The following is a 19002-nucleotide window of genomic DNA, read 5'->3' as shown; positions in this document are numbered from 1 at the left end:
GAATGCAGGCTGGTGCAGCCACTGTGGAAAACAATGAGGAGGGTCCTCAAGAAGTTAAAAATAGAGCTACCCTACAACCCAGAAACTGCACTGCTGGGTTTTTACCCCAAAGATACAGATGCAGTGATCAGAAGGGGCACATGCTCCCTAATGTTTGTTGCAGCATTATCAACAAGAGCCAAATTATGGACAAAGCTCAAATGTCCATCAACTGATGAATGGATAAAGAAGATGTGGTGTGCATGCATGAGTGGGCGTGGGTGCGTGCACGCGTGCGTGCACTCACACATACACACACACAGAATGAGGAATATTACTCAGCCATGAAAAAGAATGAAATGTTGCTATCTGTCATGCTATGGACAATAGTTGGAGAATATAATGCTAAGTGAAATAAGTCAGTCAGAGAAAGACAAATACCGTATGATCTCACTTATGTGGAATTTAAGAAACAAAAGAGATGAATATATTTGAAGAGAAAATAAAAAGAAAGAAGAAACCATAAGAGACTCTTTTTTTTTAAGATTTCATTTATTTATTCATGAGAGACACAGAGGGAGAGAGAGGCAGAGACACAGGTAGTAGAGGGAGAAGCAGGCTCCCGGCGGGGACCCCGAGGCGGGACTGGATCCTGGGTCTCCAGGATCATGCCCTGGGCTGATGGCAGCGCTAGACCCCGAGCCACCTGGGCTGCCCAAGAGACTCTTAATGATAGAGAACAAACTGAGGTTGATGGAAGGAGGTAGGCGGGAGGATGGGCTAGATGGCTGATCGGCATTAAGGAGGGCATTTGTCCTAAAGAGCACTGGGTGTCGTATGTCAGTGATGAATCCCTGAATTCTACTCCTAAAACCAATATTACACTGTGTGTTAACTAACTAGAGGTTAGATTATAAATAGAAAAATAAAAGATTGTCAGAATGGATAAAAAACAAAACTTAACTGGTATATTATCTACAAGAAACCCACCTTATACTAAACATAAAGACAAATAGATTAGAGGTAAAGGGATGGGGGAAGGCACACCATGCTAACCCTAATGAAAAGAAAGCTGGGTTAGAGCTGTATTAACTTCAGACAGAGTCGTCTGTCAGAGATAATGAAGGCCATGAGAAAGGGTCAGTCCTCCAAGAAGACGTAACAATCCTTAATGTGTGTCTGCTTAAAAATTAAAGGAGAAATAAAAAAAAAGCTTACTACTACAGTTGGAGACTTCATCACCTGTCAGAAATGGATGGATCCAAAGGGCAAAAAATCGTAAGGACACAGTTGGATTGAACAGCACTCTCCATCTTTTGGATTTAATGGACATCTGTAGACTAATTCAGTTAGCAACAGCAGAATACATAGTTTTCTACAGTTCAAAGAGAATACTCACCAAGATAGACCATATTCTGAGCCATGAAATAAATTTAAAGGAATAGAAATTATACAAAATACGATCTCAGACAACAATGGAATTAAACTAGAAAACAGTAACAGAAAGACAGATGGAAAATACTTGAAAATTATATAACACACTTCTAAATAACACATCAAAAAAGGAGTCTCAAAATAAGTTTATAAATATTTCAAAATAAATAAAATACAACCTCAAATTCATGGGCTGCAGCAAAAGCAGTACTTAGAGGAACTCTCATAGCATTGCATATATTAGAAAAGAAATAAGATCTAAAGTTAACAATGTAAGCTTCCACTTTTGGAAACTGGACATAGAAAGGCAAGTTAAATATAACGTAAAATAAGGAAAAGAAATAATAAAAATTAGAGCAGAGATAAATGAAAGTGAAAATGGGAAATGAAAAGACAAAAATCATTGAAACCAAAAAGTGACTCTTTGGTCTTTGAAAGATCAATAAAATAAATCAACTTCTAGTCTGGTTCACTAAGGAAAAAAGAGAGTACACAACTTGATACCATCAGAAATGAAGCGAAAATGGGGCCATCACTGTTGATCTCGTAGACGTTAAAATGAGAGAAGAATATTATAAACAATTTTAAACCCACAATTTGAAAACCTGAATAAAATGTACTAATCTCGTGAAAGACGTAATCTCCCAACAATCACAGAAACAAAAATAGATAATCTGAACAGATCTGTGTGCATTAAAGAAATTGAATCAACTATGAATGACCTTTTAAACAGAACGTACCAAGTTCAGATGGTCTCACTGGAGAATTCTACCAAACATTTAAGGAAGTGTCTACAGTATCATTAAAAAAAAAAAGGAGGGATCCCTGGGTGGCGCAGTGGTTTGGCGCCTGCCTTTGGCCCAGGGCGCGATCCTGGAGACCCAGGATCGAATCCCACATCGGGCTCCCGGTGCATGGAGCCTGCTTCTCCCTCTGCCTGTGTCTCTGCCTCTCTCTCTCTCACTGTGTGCCTATCATAAATAAATTTTAAAAAAAAATTAAAAAAAAATGGAATCAGTGTGTTACTCCCTTACAGTTCCTATGAGGTCGGCACTACCCGAATCCCAAACCAAAGACATTACAAAATACACAAACCACAGACCAATATCCATCGTGAACCCAGATCAACAAAATACTAGCAACTTGAACCCAATGTTTTGTAAGATTTATACAACCATGACCAAGTAGCCTTGATTCCAAGTACGTAAAACTGATTCAAACTTTGAAAATCAATCGATGTTCCCTCCATCACAGCAAAGGCTAACAAAGAAAAGTCATGTGATCACATTAACAGATGCAAAAATACCACAAAACACAAAACACACAAAAAAAACCAACCATCCGACAGATCCAGCACCCATTCCTGGGGAAAGGGGCTGCCACATCTTGGTAGAAAGCAGTGATGGGAAACCTACTGCTGGCATCGTCCTTAATGGTGACGAACTAGATGTTTTCCAGCTAAGATCGGAAACGAGGCGAGGGCGTCCCCTCTCGACGCTCCTGCTCCGCACAGCACCGAGCATCCCAGCTAAGACAGCAGGACAAGAGGAGGAAGCAAAAGGCATACAATCTAGGAAGAAAGAAATGAAACTATTGCTGTTCACAGCTGACATGATTTTTTTCATATCGAAAATCTGGAAGAATCAATAGAAGATTCCTAGAACTAGTAGCTGATCACAACAACCTGGAACTAATAACCGACCATTGCAGAGTGCAAGGTCAACACACAAAATTCATTGTTTTCTTACTAACTAGCAAGGAGCAGTTGGATTTTGAAATTAGAAAACAAAGCCATTTACATTGGTGCCAGCACTCGAAATAGGTTCACATCTAATAAAATATGTGCAAGTTCTATGTGAGGAGAACTGAAATTCTGGTGGAGGAAATCAAAGACAGTCTGGAAAAAAAATCATGGTTTTATTCTGATGTGTATGGATTGAACACTCGGTATTGTCGGGGTATCTGTCCCTCTCAGCGTGATCTATAGATTCAACGCGATCCTAATTGATGAATACGGATGAACTGATTCTAAAGTTTGTGTGCGGAGATGGGAGTAGCCAGTGAAATACTGCAGGAGGTCGCCGGAGAGTGACATTCCCTGACATCAGGTCCTAGCCAAAGGCCATAGTCATCAGGACGGTGAGGCATCATGACAGCACTCCAGCCGGCCTTAAGGTCTTAAGATTTGCAGAACCCCGGCCCTGAGGAGGGGGGCCAGCAAGCTTGTCTGAAGCTGCCTTGGCTTTCTGCTTAACTCAGCAATTTCTTTTAGCAAAATGTTTTTCTTTTTCTTTTTTTTTTAAGGTCACACAAATGATTTTACTGACCTCCCTTTGTGCATCTAGAGACCTTGCCCTGATTTGCAGAAAGGACAGAGTCCTCCCGCACATCATGAGACAGGAATTGGACCCCCTCATGCAAGCCTCTTGCTCCAAGATGAGGTCTGTGTCAGCACCCTGGAGTCGCACCCAATCAAGAAATGGAAGGGAGTGCAGGTGGAGGGCTCCCTTTCCTGATTAATTGCCCTCCACTCGTTTAAACACCCCTGGGCCAGGAGCAACCTCAGAGTCACTGTGGGACAAGAGTCTGCCCAGGTGGCTGGCCTCCTGAATAAAGTTCAGATTTCTTTCCTTTTTTTTTTTTTTTTTTTTCTCCGATTCCTTTCCAATCAAAAACTTCTCTCTGGAGTAATTGCTTTTTGCATGAGGGGCTGCCGAGCTTGGGTTCCTGATGGTACTGGTGAAAAAAAAGAGAGAGAAACAGGTCAATGGAACAGAGCAGAGGGCCCAGAAATGCCCTGGATACATACAGTCATTTAATCTTGACAGAGGAGAACAGCCAATTCAACAGAGAAAGGGTAGCTGTCTTGTTTTTTAAATATCAGAATAATTTGACGTCCACATGTAAAAAAAAAAAAAAAAGGCAAGTCTGGATGCAGACTTTACATCATTCAGCAAATTGGCTAAACCTGGATCAGAGACCTATATGTACAGTGTCGAACAACACAGCTCTTAGAAGAGAACGGAAGATTACGTGGGTGGGCCTGCGCTTGACTAGAAGCACCAACCAGCAACCATGACCCCCGAAGGAAAACACCGGGCAGATTTAATCACAATCACAAACTTGTTCATCAGTCCCCGAAACTTGGAGGCCACCCAGGTGTCCCTCGGTGGGTGGCAGATAGCCAGCCGTGGTCCAGAGCGCAGACTATGGTCACCGAGGGACAACACTCGAGCTATGAAGCCACAAAGTGAGATGGAGCAACACCAAATGTGTCTCATGAGCTGAAGAAGCCACATGTGACCTGGTTCCAGTTCTAGGACACAGAGGACCGGGGGCTGCCGGGGTTGGGGGGGAGGGTGGAGCGTGGGGGGGCTTCTGGGACCGTGAGCCTGCCCTGTGGGGCCCTGTGATGGTGACCGTGACACCGGTGTCTGCAGACACACCCAACGCACAGCACCGAGAGCACACGTGTAAACCACACGTGTCGGTCGGTGACAATGGGCCACAGTGGTGCACGGACTATGTCCAATGTACGGCGCTGGTGCAAGACCGGATACTAGGGAACGCGGCGGGCGGGGGCTCTAGACTTTCTGTCCAACCTTTAAGTGCACCTACAGTGGCCCAAAATGATGAAGCCTATTGAGTGAAAACAGACCACGCACTCCCCCAACTGCAACGCACGTGTTCATCTCGGTGTGTGGGGCTCCAGAGTAGGAGACGGATTTCGCTGGGTGAACAGGGCGTCAGGGCAGAGACTTGGCGAGAACCGTCTTCCTGCCCCTTCCGGCCTTCCCGCCTGGCGCCAGGCGTCCATCCTCACGGCCGGCCGCGGCTGGTGCCTGCACACGTCACGTGTGTCTAGTGGGGATCCTCTGGTCCCCGAGGGAGCCGCAGCCTCACCGCACCCACCTTGTGGTCCAAGACGACCGCCTAATATTAAGGTCCATGAACTTGCACCCCATCCCCCTCTCCAGGTCACCTGCCGTGTTTGCGGGTTCGGGGTCAGCACAGGGCTGCGTCCCGGGCTGTGACGTGCCGGCCGTGCCATGCCTCACCATCACCTGCACTTCTCATCCCAAGCACTTTCCCTGCGTGTCCCCCTTGGGCTACGAGTCTGTGCTTATGTCCTTCGCTGCCCTCTGAGCCTCAAGGTCAGGTTCTGGCTCTTGTTCACTGGGCTTGGCCGCAGCCCAGGACTAATCAGCACGTGATGAATTACTGGCGCACTTGACTTGGCCAAAGGGTTCCCTGAGCTATTCCGGCCAGTCCTGCTGCACGTCGCAGCAAGTCTGGGCCAGAAGACAGCAGATGGTCTCCTGTGTACCTGCCTGGTGCTCGGTAAGGAGCCGCGATTACACAGGCAGGGAGCAGACATGTGGGGGTCTCTTGCAACGGGACGACGCTCACTGCCCGTTCCTTCTGGCACGGCTGATGGTGGGCGGTGGCCTGCAGGGCTGGTGCCGTACGAGGCCGCTGACTGCATCCTCCGCCTCTGCACACCGGAAGCCAGGCCTAGAGCAAGGCGATCCTAGGCGGGTTCTGCTGTGCAAACTGGAGCATGGGACTCTCTGGGACCCGGGTGCCCACCCAGCTCACCCCCCCAGCCTTGAGAAGGACTTCCAGTGCCTTGTGCTGCTGGCTGCCCCCAGGACCGGCTCCTGTGGCCTGATGGCGTCTCCACCTCCGGGTCCTGAGGCAAAGGGGAGCACAGGGCGGAGCCTGGGGCGTCCCCGGCACAGAGGTACAGGGTGGGCCCCTGGAGCCAAGAATCCTACTGAAGAGGAAACAAAACATGGAGCCAGACAAGAGCCCTCCTCCCCCTAAGTCCCTGGATCTGGAAACTGGGTCAAAAAGCTTCATCATGCCAAGTACCAGGCCGCAGACAGCAGGTCCTCCCGGAGCCACTGTGGCGCTGGAGGGGCAGATGCCTGGAGATTTAAACAGAGGTTTCTGTGTAGACACGGGGTATTCATGACACGCTGGTCTTTGCACGTAGGATGGAGCAAGTGCAGTGTCAGGATAAGTCAACTCCTGTCCTTGATGTTGTCCGAAATCCTGTGTGTTGTGCACACATCACAGTTGACGTGTCCTTGAGCCCCGATGCTGGCGGGCGGCTCTCGGCACTTACACACGTGTCGGTCCCCAGACGGGATGCTGGATCCTCAGAACAGCCGCAGAATGGACGCGTGATGCTGACAGCATGCGGGCGCCAAGGAGGAGCTCTCAGCGGCTCAGCCACTGACTCGAGTCCCCGGCAACGGCAGGGAGACGTCAAGTGCCCCTTACCTGCCCCCAGGCGCGTGGATCCCTGGAGCTTCCAGGACACCCGAGTCCAGGCCTCGGCTCGGGCACTGGCTGCTGACCTGGGCTGCGAGCCATCAACCCTCCGAGGCTCCGTCTCCGTATTGGAAAACAGGGCCGTGCCCAGGGCGGGCGTGCGGCACGTCTGCGGGGCAGTGCCCGTGTCGGTGTGCACCGTCCCAGGCCCTTGCACGTCTGGCACCAAATCATGGATCACGTCGCTCGCCTTTTCCATCTGTAACGTGCACTGACGAGTTCACTCCTCAAGCACCGTCATCTGCCACAGCCAAGGAACACACAGCCCGAAGGCAGAAGCCGACGGAGGCTCCATCACCCCACGGAGTGATGCCGCTGCCAACGAGCACACGCGGGCCGACCTCGCTCCCGAGGACGCACCCTGGGGACAGCTGCCCCGGTTCAGGCTGAGTGTCAGCACACGTGATCTTGTGCGCGGTCGACGAGCAGGTGCCAGGGACACGGCCCGTCACACGGGAACACGACACTCAGCACTCCAGACGTTTCCGTGGGCCCGCCCCAAACCGGCGCCGTCTGAGATGCGCCAGCCTCTGCAGTCCAGCACAGCCCTTCGGTTTTAATCACTTCCACCTCTTGCTACAGATGTCGCCTCCACAGAACAGTCTGCAAATCCGCCCGGAGCGGGTCCGGTTGGCGTGTCCTTACCGACCACGAGCGTTCTCGCCGCAACGTCCCAGATGGAACCCGTGGGGACGAGGGACTCCGACCATCGGGGGCGGGCTGTGTGCGCAGGGGCGGGAGGGGGCAGCTCCTGTGTCACAGCCGCCCGGAGGCCAGCATGCCCGCACCCGCTGCCCCGCCTCTCCCAGGGTTCCCAAACAGCAGCTCGGACGTCTCCTGCGTCTGCACCTGCCCAGGTGGCCTCGTGACCTCGGGGGTCCCCGGGGCACCGCGGATGGCAGTCTGCATGTGGCCGCACGATCAGGGCGGCGCTTCTCCGCGGGAATGCCTGCCCTTCCTTGTGGTGAAGCGAGAGTCCTGGGCCACAGAGGAAGCCCACCCTCACCTGGTGCTGTGGGCTGACCGGTCTGAAGAACATGAGGGGGGACGTGAGATGCAGGACGGGGCACCAAGTCCCATCCCCTGTTCTGAGTGAACCAGGGGCAGCAGCCGGTGGCCCGAGGGCAAGACGCACTCTTGGGGACACACAGAGGCCCCGCTCTGGCCAAGGACAGACCTCGGCTGCTCCGGCCGGCCCCCCAGGTGCCCCGGGTCACGACGCGCTGACCAAGGTGGCCTGCTCCCCCGGGGAGCAATCCTGCGGGTGCCCCATGCGCCCCTCTGCCCTGTCACTGCCTCCCCCCCTGCCCCCAGTGTGCCTGGAGCCCTCACCAGCTGGTGACAGAGGTCCTCTTCCCGCGGGCGGCCCTCTGCTCACCCCACCCGGCCCTCCTCCCGTGGGTCAGGGTCAGGGTGTCTGCCCTGGGGGCCCAGGCAATCAGCTCTGCTGGCTCATCCTCCCGTGTTTAGGCTCGGCCCCCTGGGGGCCCCTCCATCCTCTGCGGGGAGGCCACTGCCCCGCCAGCTCCGTGTGCGCTCACCACGGCTCCGTCCACGTGGGGCAGCTCTAGCCCAACCTGCCATCGACAGACAGTTGCTTGGTCGGTCACACCAGGGCCCATGGGGCTGATGGCACCGTCCCAGCCTCCGCCATGGGGTCTGCAGGCTGGGGGACGGGTGCTGTGGGTGGCTGACCCTGGGGTGCACGTGTTCCAGCAGAAGCCGGGCTCACAGCTGGGTCACCAGGGTGCCCGCTCCAGCCTCTGCAGGCTTCCCAGGCGGGCGCTCACCTCCTCAGTCTGCAAACAAGGACGTGGGCAGCCTCAAAAGTTCCTTCTAAGGCATGTCAGCCCTGCAGAATGGCTGGGCCGTGCCGTGAAGCTCGTCTGGGTGCCCAGCCGTGGGGACCGGGAGGCCTGTTGGGTGAGCCCAGGAGACGTCACCTTCAAGCACCGAGAACGAAGCAGATGCACCCATGGATCCGTGGCCGGAGCGGCAAGACAGGCAAGCGCGAGGCCCGTCCCGGGCGGTCAGCCCCCAACCAGCGGCTTCTCGCTGCTCCTGCTCCGGGGTGATGTGTGGGGACACCCGTGGCCTCTCCTCCTCCTTAAACAACACAGAGGCCCCCGGGGGACTCACAGGGGCTGCTGCCACGTCTGAGACACTGGTCCTGGGCGTCGTGGGCGGGACACGCGCTCCTTCGGGCCGTCCTCTGGTGGCTGCCTCGCACACAGCCAGGTGAGTCTCGGCTCCCGGGGGCTCCTCCCTGGCCGCGGTCGGGATGCTCAGCTGCTCCGCACAAGCCGCATCCCGGTGTCTCGCCACACGGCGCTTTGCGCTCGCACGCAGCCACGGCTGCCCCCCCCAGGGCCTGGGCACACGTGTGCTGACCACGGCGCCCCATCCACCTGCACAGAGAGACGTGGGCTCCCCCCGTGCCCCCCAGGAGGTTCCCAGGCCGGGTGCTCCCGTCAGGTCCCTGTCACATACCTGGAGAGAGGCGCCGTGCACCGTGGACGGCAGAGCTCACAGCGCGTTGGGGTCCCCCCCACACACGCGTGCCCCCCCGGCCTGTGTGCAGGCTCACGCGGGGCTTCACCGCCGCCCCTGAACACACCACTCACTGCGGGGCTACGGGGAGGACAGGTCAAGCCGCTCGGGGCAGGCGAAGTGCCGAGAACTGGGCCTGGAGCCCCCGAGGCGCCCGGGATGGCGGGCACAGACGCTGGGCACCTGCCGCCCGCCCGGCTGCACCCTGGCGCGGACCCTCGTGCTCGCGCTGTGCACGCCGTCCGGAGCGCGGAGCATGCGCCACACACACGGCTCTCTTGGTCCGCCTGCAGCCTCAGTCTGCTCTACAAAATCTCACTGAGCTTTAAACCTGGAGTTTAAACTGCACCTGCAGACTGCGCATGAGGAATGACAAGGTAGAAGCTCCTCGGTGACATTTAAGAGCCCCCGGGCCGCTCAGCAGGCTGCCAGGCTGGAGCGGCAGGTCGGCAGGGAGGCGGCCCCGTGCTGGGTGTGAGGCCCGGCGGACGCTCTGCGGCCCGTCGCCGGCAGCCCCCCCCCCCCCCCCCCCCCCGCTGTCTCCTTAGGTGCTGCTCGCGCGGACGGGCTCGGGTGCGTGTTGGATTAGACCTAAGAGCTCTGCAGCCTAAAGGAGCCGTTTTGAAAGGATTTAGAGACGACACGTGGGGCTATTCACATCCTTTGGTTCAACGTCTAGTATTTCGTGCGTAGCTGGGCTTCAGTACGTACTTAATGAGCAAATGCTTGGACGGACGGACGGCTGGTTGGTCAGCGGCTCCTGCAGCCTGGGGTCACGTGTGGTCAGGTGTGCGGGCGTCTGGCCACGCTTATTTCCACGCGATCTCAGGAGCGGGGTTGTCTCTGCGATGCCGCGTGGCTCTAGGGCGGCTTATACCACGCGGTCCTCTTGGCCGGGAGGACTGGGTACAGCCCCGAGGGAGGGAGGCGGCTGCACCCGGGGCTCCCACGGCTCCCGGCACGTGCCGCGGCACGAGGGCTGCTGTGCACACAGGGGCGGCTCTGGGGACAGCAAACACCCAGGGATAAGCGCTGCGGTGGCGGCGGCGGCCTGTGCAGAGATGGCACATCCACGAGGACTCCCGACCGGCCGGGCTGGGCCGCGTAGACCCCGGATGCCTCACGCCTTCGAGAGGACAGCGTGGCGCGTGTGCCGCGTCCCGGCTGGGGTCCCCACTGCTGTAGGCATCGACACACTCGGATCGCCTCTTTTCTTAGGAAACGTGTGACGTTCAGGCCACGCGTCCAAGTCATTCTCGGTTTGGCACGCAGAAGCTGTGAGGGCCGGGGACACCGCGGCTGGAGGCCGGGGACGTCTGTCACCAGCTGGTTTCCAGAACTCCTAGGAGGAGCCTTGCTCGGCTGGACTGGCAGCCCTGGGACTTGTTCGTGATCACTGACCTGCGGCGGGGCTGTTGTTTCCGCGTTTGCTCTGAGCTGCTGGCTTCCCTCGAGAGCGTGCCCGGGGCACGTGTGCAACCCGGCTGCGGGGCTCGAGTTCTCACAACCAGACTGAAGTACCAAGGTGCTACGGTTTAAGAGGGGAATCAGATACACTCCAGCTTTGACCTCCATCCCTAATACCTTTCGTGATTCGCCACAACGTGTAGGAACGGTGACATTTAATGTAATTGATGATGTTCTGCCGAGGAAATCACATAAAATAAACAACTTTGGTTTTATTTTCAGGGTGAGTGTAATACAATTCCTGGGCTAGTTTCACGTTGGCAGGGTGTTATTTTATTTGACATTTTAGTGTAGGGGGCACCTGGATTAAGTATCTGGCCCTCGGTTTCGGCTCAGGACCTGGGATCGAGCCCTGAGTGAGGCTCCAAGCTCTGTGGACTCTGCTCTCCCCTCCCTCTGCCTCTCCCCGGCTTGCATGCTCCCTTTCTCTCTAGATAAAATCCTAAACACATTTTCCTGGGAGCATAAATCCACATTTGTCTCCTCTGAGGTACCTGAGAGCACCAAGCCGTGTGTGTGTGTAACGGGCTCCCCTGCCGTCTCTGGACCCTGGGCTTTTCCTGCGGAGCCTGGGGCCACGGGGTGTGTGCGCTGACGCCACGCAGGCCTGCGGGGCCAGTGCCAGGGAGCCCCGGATGAGTCTCGGCTCCCTTCCCGGCTGCGGTCGGGGGCGCAGGACTTCCTACCTGCAACCCGTTACCAGCCACATGACCCTCCATCCCACCCCAGGTGTCCAGCGCACAGCCTGCCTCCTGTTTGTGAACCAGCTGCATGGGACGCCGCGTGTGGTGTGTGACACGTGCCGTCCCGCATGGGGCGGGGTATCTGAGCTGTGGGAGGGTCCCGCCAGGGGTGGCTGGTCAGAGTGGCCCTGGTTCTGATGATCTGAGCTCAGCCCTGACCCCCGCACGGGGCCCGACAGGCTGGCAGGTTGGCCACGGACGGACGCCTCCTGCACTGGCTCCGCCACGTGTCCTGACAAGCAGCGGGCAGCGCCTCATTCCTGATGTCGCCAACGAAGTCGCAGCGGGACGACCATCGAGAATTGGTGCAAAGCAGCCCCGACCTCGGTGCATCTGCTGCTTCTTACTCTTCACAAACCACAATGTTCCCCAGCTGCTTGACATTTGGTCAGATGGTCCGGCTCCCCCCCGCCCAACGCTGACCTTTCATTTCCCACGTTCCAGAAGCCCCGCTCACAGCCACAGGCCAACGTCTCCATAAACCAGCAAGCTGCCACGTCCTCCGGCCCGGCCCGCCCTGCCTCCATGTCCTCTCCGACCAGATGATGGGTGCCACGGGGGGTTCCTTTGACCCAGTGTCCAGGCAACTTGCACATGAGCGTGCCGATGAGTCGTGAGCGTGTGGAGAGACAGAGCCGTACACACAGAAGACCCGCAGAATCTGAAAACGACCCTGGAAGTCCAGGTTTCCGGTGAGCAAAATTTGCAAATAAATTTCATTGTCATGGAAATCCTGTTCCGGAAGGAATTCCAGAGCCTGTCGGGGATGTCCAGAGCCTGGAGCATCGGGGATGTCGGGAGAGCATCGCGTGTGTCTCCCTGCACTCGGTCTGTACACGCGCATCCCCGTGCGCTTCCGAAACTCAGCCCCTTATACCTGGGTTAGCTCGACAGCGCTGGGCTCCCAGTAGTGATCACCGCGGTGCAAGCGAACGCTCGCTGAACACTCACCGTGACAAATCTTGCCAAGGGCCTTATATCATCAGATCTGGTCTAATCTTCATAACCCCATCTAGGAGGTGGGAAGTATTTTGTTAACTCTTTTTTAAAAGAAATAAAGCAAACAAATATTTAAGGAATCAAAGTCATGGGGAAATCAGGCGACTGTGCTGGTCCTGGAGCAGGCAGGGGCGTCCTGAGGAGGCACCTGGCGTCATGAGCACCACTGACCCCTGCCCGAGACCAGGACAAAGGTGTGCACGCACGGAGGCACACGTGAGGCCGTGACGACTCACTGTTTGAAGAAGGGAACAACCGGGGAAGAGGGACAGTCCTACGCTTAGAAATTGTGCATGGTGGGGATGCCCAGGCGGCTCAGTGGGTGAGCGTCTGCCTTCAGCCCAGGGCGTGACCCCGGGGTCCCGGGATCGAGTCCTGCATCGGGCTCCCTGCATGGAGCCTGCTTCTCCCTCTGCCTGGGTCTCTGCCTCTCTCTGTGTCTCTCATGAATAAATAAATAAAATCTTAAAAAAAAGTAATCGTGCAAATTAAAAGCAGAAATTGAGGGGGAAAGCTAGGTAATGCATCCCAGAAATTTAGAATCAAATTCCTAATATCCTAATTTCCACAAGTAATAAATATCACTCACTTTAAAACTAATTCTGATTTATTTGTATGGCAATGATGTTTTTATGTGAAACAGTCCCGTAAAATTCCTCTTTCAGGATGCTCCCGTCACTGGCATTCAGCCCTTCCCGCCTCTCCTGCACACGGGACAGCACGTCCCGCACGGAGCAGCGGTGCAGTCGCCTGTGGCCTCTGGGTCCCCGTGGGCAGCGGGCAGGTGGGAAGGATGGAGACCGGGCGCCGGACACGCAGCGTGCAGGGAACACACCGCTGCCTCTTCAGAAACCTGGCACTGTTGCCACAGTTTCTAGGAATTTCCCCGAAGGAAGTAGTCGTGGACGCCCACTCAGTCTCAAAGACACACGTCCCCATAAACCATGAACCTGTGCAGAGGGGGCTCTCGGAAAGCAGGTCCTGGCGTCCGACAGTGCGAGCCAGGCTGGCAGTAGGTGCCGTGCAGGCCTGCGGGAGGCCGGTGCCGCGCGGGGACGGGAAGGCCGCCCCCCCGGGGCTGTGCACGGCGGGCTCTGGGCGCTGGCACTCAGCACGTGGGGCTCCAGCACCGTTTACGCTGCAGACGCCCCCGTGCTGCTCCGTGCTGTGTCCCTGCTGCCCTTTGGTCACTTGATCTCCTGTTTAAAAGTCTCACTTTGCAAAAAAAAAAAAAAAAAAAAAAAGTCTCACTTTGCCGCTGAGGTTGACTTCTCAGCGTCGTCCGGGTCGACTACAGTCCTTGGAAATGCTGGCCGAGGGCCGGCTCTCCGCAACCGATTTAAAGGGAACGTTCGGGAGAACGGAGACGGGGCACTGCACACAGAAGTGCGCCTGCAACGGGCCAGGCTCGCAGAAGTCCTGGCCGAGCAATTGGATTTCCCTGTGTCTGAAGCTTCCCTCAGACGCTTCCCCTGGAGAAGTGGGTTTTCCTCGTCTGTCGTCGCCCTGGTCAATGTGCTCAATCGATTCACTTTATCACTGACTTGAGATTGATTTCAAAGAAACCTCCTTTATCTTCCTATTTTCATGCACTTGCCGCCTCGTACAATCATTTCCAGACCCGATAACATGTGGGCTTCGGAGCACGCGCCCGTAGGCGTCACAGCACAGGGCGGGACGGGGGCTGGGGGTGGCGATCCTTCTGTTTCCTTCTAAATTCTCTGCCACTAGAGACAGTTTGGGGTCTTCCAGCCGGAACTGCTTGCCTGTCCCGATGGAGGCTGGTCGGCGGACAGAAACACTGCAGTTTTGAAGGGACCAGAGCAAAGGCGGCCTCGTGGCCCCGTGGACGCAGCCGCGCCGGGTCGCAGCACAGGCCTCAGCGTGTAGGGCATGGCGCTCGCTCCGCCCACGACCACAGCTTGCAGGGCCTCGCAGGGGCTCCCCACCCGGACCTGGTGCTGCAGAATGTGAGAGCCACGCGGCCGAGCCGAAAGGGCTTGTAAAACCCCATGGTCCAGCGCCCCGTGGACGGGGGCCCACGGCAGCCTCTGTGCCAGAAACAGCAGGGCAGGAGGTGGTGTTTGCTCCTGACTGGTTACCGCAGCCGCACCGGGAGCCCGTGCCGACGGCGCCCGCCCTCCCCTCCATCCGGCCTGCTGTCCACCCCGTCAAGCATCCTCGCCGGCCTCTGGCGGCTGCGTCCTCCCCGGGGCCCATGCACGGCCCCGCTCGGGAACACCAGCGCCTGTGGGCACGGGGACCAGGCCCCCCTACTTCTGACTCCTCATCGAGGCAGCGGCTGGTCACCACCACGGCTGAGGCCCAGGGTCCCCGTCAGTGGGCTGGAAGCCATTGCTGATGCAGGTGCACATCCGGATCCGGGAGACCTCCTGTGACCGTCCCCACTGCCCCTGTGCGTTCGCCTCCTCCCGTGGGAAGCCCAGCTGTCTGGGGACGCCCCCGGCCAACAGTCCCCATCCCCGTTTCCCTTCCTGACCAACGTCTCCCCAACCTTGCGGTTCCTGGGTGTTCTGTGACCACCGTGCCCTCAGGCCCGACCTGGGGAACAGCTCACCCCGCTCTTTCTGTCTCCAAGCAGTATGGAGGCTCTCAAAACAGGACTGGAAGTCGAGGTCCCATGCAATCCGGCTGTTCCCCTCCCGGGGTAAGCGCGAGGTTCCGAGGCACCCTGCACACCCGGTGGCGTCATTCACCATCGTGCGAGGGACCAAGCCAGCTGAGGTCCACGACAGGACGACAGGTAAAGGGAGTGTGGCCGGCCCTCGTGCTGGACCAGGCACAGCCCGGAGATGGAGGAGACCTTGTCGTTCGCTGCCACACGGCTGAGCCTGAGGACACTGTCCGGGTGACAAGCCCATCCTGCGGGGCTCGACGGCCAAACCCAGAGAAACAGAGTGTCCTGGGGGGGCTGCTGATGGTCATCCCGCAGTGAGCGTCGGCCGTGCCCCCAAATAGACACTTGGAAATGGTCACAATGGTTTTATGTTGTGCACATCCTACCATTTTTCCCCGTACACCCCAGCCTGTCCTCCGCATGGGTGCCTCCCTGCGAACGCCGCACACAGAGGCAGCCCGGCAGGCGCCCGAGAGGCCACCGCAGGACGCACGGACCTGTCAACCCCCGAGTGCATCCGTCCACGCTCGGCTCCCATGACTGCAGGGGTCTGGGGCCCGGCAGGAAGAACATGCGCGGGACCCATGTTTCCAGACAATTCCCAGGACCGTGAGTGGTTTTGTGCCCCTGCTGGGTGCCCTGTGCCTCCCACAGGGCCATCCCATGTTGATCAGAGCCAGGAGAGCGCTGTGCCGGCTGAGGAAGGCGCCGCCACCGAGGTGGTCGAGCACCCGCTGAGGCCGCCTGGCCCTGGCTCTCCCACGGGCGCCCCCGATGCCGCGTGTCCAGCCTCGCAGCTCCGTGACCACAGAGCCTATTTTGGTGCATCGGCCCCATTCTGAGAGATTCTCCCAGGGAAGGTCGCGCACTGGGGACACGTCCGTGCGTCGGGACTGCTCGGACACTGCGAGGTGCAGGTGAGCGATGTGCAGCTCAGCGACGCAGGAGCCGGGTGTGCTCGCCGGACGCCTGCCTCCCCGCCTGAGCGGGCGCCACCAGACAATTCAAGCGAGAAAGTCGGGACGGCTTCCTAGTAACGAGCACATGTGGTCTGCACATTCCCGAGGGAAGAACGGCGGCTGAGGAGGACAAGTCAGAAACACGATCTGAACTCGATCACCGGGAAGTGTGCCGTCATTCCTTTGGAACTACACCTGCATTCAGAATTTAATCAAAACCTCTTTTTTTTGCCACTGATTTTCTTTAAGAGAAATCACAGCTTCATACACACGGGCTCCTTCAATTTATGGCATGATTCTTTAAGCCAATCAGACACACAACAGATTCACCGGCTTGAGATCTAAAATACATCAGGGAAAATTCAAATAGGAATCATCCTGAGATCCATAATCCAGGCCCGAGCGCCGAGACAGCCCAGGGCCATTGGCAGCGACCTGGGAACTCTTGGGCCCAGTGACGGCCTCGTAGGTTGGGGGACGGGAGCCCGGAGCCACCGGTGGGGGCATCTCCTCACCTACGGCTGGGCGTTGAATTTACTCAATAGTGCACGTGTCTCACGGACGCGCTGGCCCCCGGCACATCAGGGGAGCCACGCCAAGCGGTCACGGACAAGGGCGGCCCTCCCGTTACCGCATCTGTGGTGGCATAAAAATGACATTCCCACGCGACTCAGGCCAGCACCGAGGAACAGTGGCCCCAGCAGGACCTCACGGGGCTGAGCCAGCGCCCACACTCGGCGCTCAGGGTCTCCGGTAGGTACAAGAGCCACAAAAAGGCCCCAAGTCAGGACCTGTTCCCTTCCTCAAATACACTCAGGGTAAGTTGCGGTCATAAAGGACAAGGGAGAGACGAGCCGTCATGCACGTGTGTTGGTGACACTAACTGTGCTCGTTCGTAATAATTCATAATTCACAATAATTCACGGTAATTCATAATAATTCATGCCTCGTCGTAATCAGCTTAGTGACTAATCCGTGATGATCCGAGGCAAGCGCGTCCTCACCCACAGCGCCTGTGACGTCCACCAACCACTCGTTCAGGATGTTCGCCGCGTCTCGCTCAGTGTTTTCTGGGGGCCATGCCGAAGCCACGCACATGCTCACAGGGGAGGGTCCCCCGCCCGGGCTGCGCCTCACCAGGGCACAGGTGGGTACTGTACCTAGATCGTCCTCCGCCGGCCCCGGAAAGCTGATGCCTGGCTGCACCAGGTCCCCGCCCTCTTCCTCTGCAAGAGAGAGACAGAGTCGTCGTTAGTACGCTGAGGGGCAGACGCATCTCCAGCTTCACCCGGGCGCCGCCCCCGCCGTGGGCACCCTCCCCGAACACAGCGCCAGCTCAGGCAGCGCCACCGTGGGGCCCAGCGCCACCTCGGGCTGAACCAGTCAGGAGTCTGCAGCCTCTGTCTGCAGCTTGGTCACACGCGGCTCCCCAAGGCCACTGCCAGCTTCCTGCATCACCCATGAGCCGCCCGGGCCGCCGGGGGTGGCGCTTCCCCCACCGTCCACACAGTTCTACCCTGAGGCCTCCTTCACCGACATTCAAAGCCCGCAGCTACCGGGTTAATGCTTCATACTGATTAATTTTAGGTCAGTTTGCTCCCAAGCGTGAATTTTGTTTCTTTCTGTTGGGAGGAGGCTGCGGGTTAGGTCCCTAGCATAGATTTTCAGCTGCTTCCTCGCACACACCACAGACGCCGCAGACCTGCCGCTGCTGCAGGGACGTCGTCGTGTGAGGGTGGGAGGTCTCGGGGGTCACCCGGCCCCAGAGGCCACACACCTGCGGAGAGCCGCGGTCTCTACCCCGGTGGCCCCATCTCGGACCGCGGCCCTGGTCCCCCGCGCGGCCCCGGGTGCTGCATGCCACACCCCGTCAGAGGTGAGAGGCGTGGACACCCGTCTCCACGGGAGGCGCCAGCTCCGGGTAAGGACCCTCTAGGAAACACATGGTGTCTGTAACGCACGTGTCGTCGCTTGGGCACGTTTTCTGTACATGTAACTTTCAGGTGCGTTTATGCAGGCTTTCAATATTGCCGAGGGAGTCTTGGGGCAGATATCCCACAGTTGCCCCTGCTCGGGACACTCCGTGCGGGGGGCCGTGCTGTGCTCTGCACAAGGGTTCACTCCAGGGCACAGCGATCCCCACACAGGCCCTCGCCGTCTCCAATCCAACCAGTGGGCATCGTCCGTGACTTCACAGGACGTCAGGAGAGGTCGGCATCGGGAGGGGCGCACTGCCCGCCCGCCCGTCTGCAGAATCTCATCTTGGGGGACCTCCTCGCCATTGCCTTTGAAAGTCGTATGTATCGAACTTTCATGTAGGAACATAAAGGCCTGAACTGGTCAAGTGCCTCAAGAGAGAGCCTACGGGAAGCGCTCAGCGCGGCCTGACCACGCCCCCTTCGCGCGGCTAACAACAGCTCTGCGCCCTCGCCAGCCGTGTGTTTCCCGCCCGTGGGTGACCCAGTTCAGCCCTGGCCAGTCAGATGAGCCAATCTTGTGGGACGTGAAAGTGGAGGCAGCTACACATCCAGTTGTTTGGAACCACATGCAATGTGACGCACAACCCAGACCGCTGACCTTCCACCTCTGATCCGGTCCCCCCGAGCTGCGCACACGTGCACACGGCACACAAGGCACACGCGGAGCGTGCTCTGACACCACGAACGTGGACGACGGATGGTGGACATCACATGCATGAGAGCTCAGCTCACACGCAGGCCGGGCACGGGGTGGCACGGACGCCACAGCCCCACGGAGCCCGCCCAGCCGCCAGCACCCAGCCGTGGGCTCCGCCGCATAGTCACCGCGCTGGGCGCAGGGGCCCACATCACCCTTTGGAGGACGTGGTCCCCGCGTGATGGTGCGTTGGTTCCAGATCAGTCCTGCGTCTCAA

General features: G+C 57.3%; 1 protein-coding gene across 7 annotated transcripts in view; it reads right to left on the bottom strand.

Annotated features, from left to right (window-relative positions):
- Positions 1–19002, bottom strand: part of DLGAP2 (DLG associated protein 2) — a 693430-nt gene that overhangs the window by 146838 nt on the left and 527590 nt on the right. For all 7 annotated transcript variants that reach the window (XM_038585891.1, XM_038585894.1, XM_038585892.1 and 4 more), the window contains one exon: positions 17270–17335. In XM_038585891.1, coding sequence (XP_038441819.1) covers positions 17270–17335 — 66 coding nt within the window. The remainder of the gene's footprint in view (positions 1–17269; positions 17336–19002) is intronic.

The sequence above is a fragment of the Canis lupus genome, chromosome 37 (assembly GCF_011100685.1).
Source record: "Canis lupus familiaris isolate Mischka breed German Shepherd chromosome 37, alternate assembly UU_Cfam_GSD_1.0, whole genome shotgun sequence".
NCBI lineage: Eukaryota > Metazoa > Chordata > Mammalia > Carnivora > Canidae > Canis > Canis lupus.
This window is presented reverse-complemented; position numbering and strand designations above follow the sequence as displayed.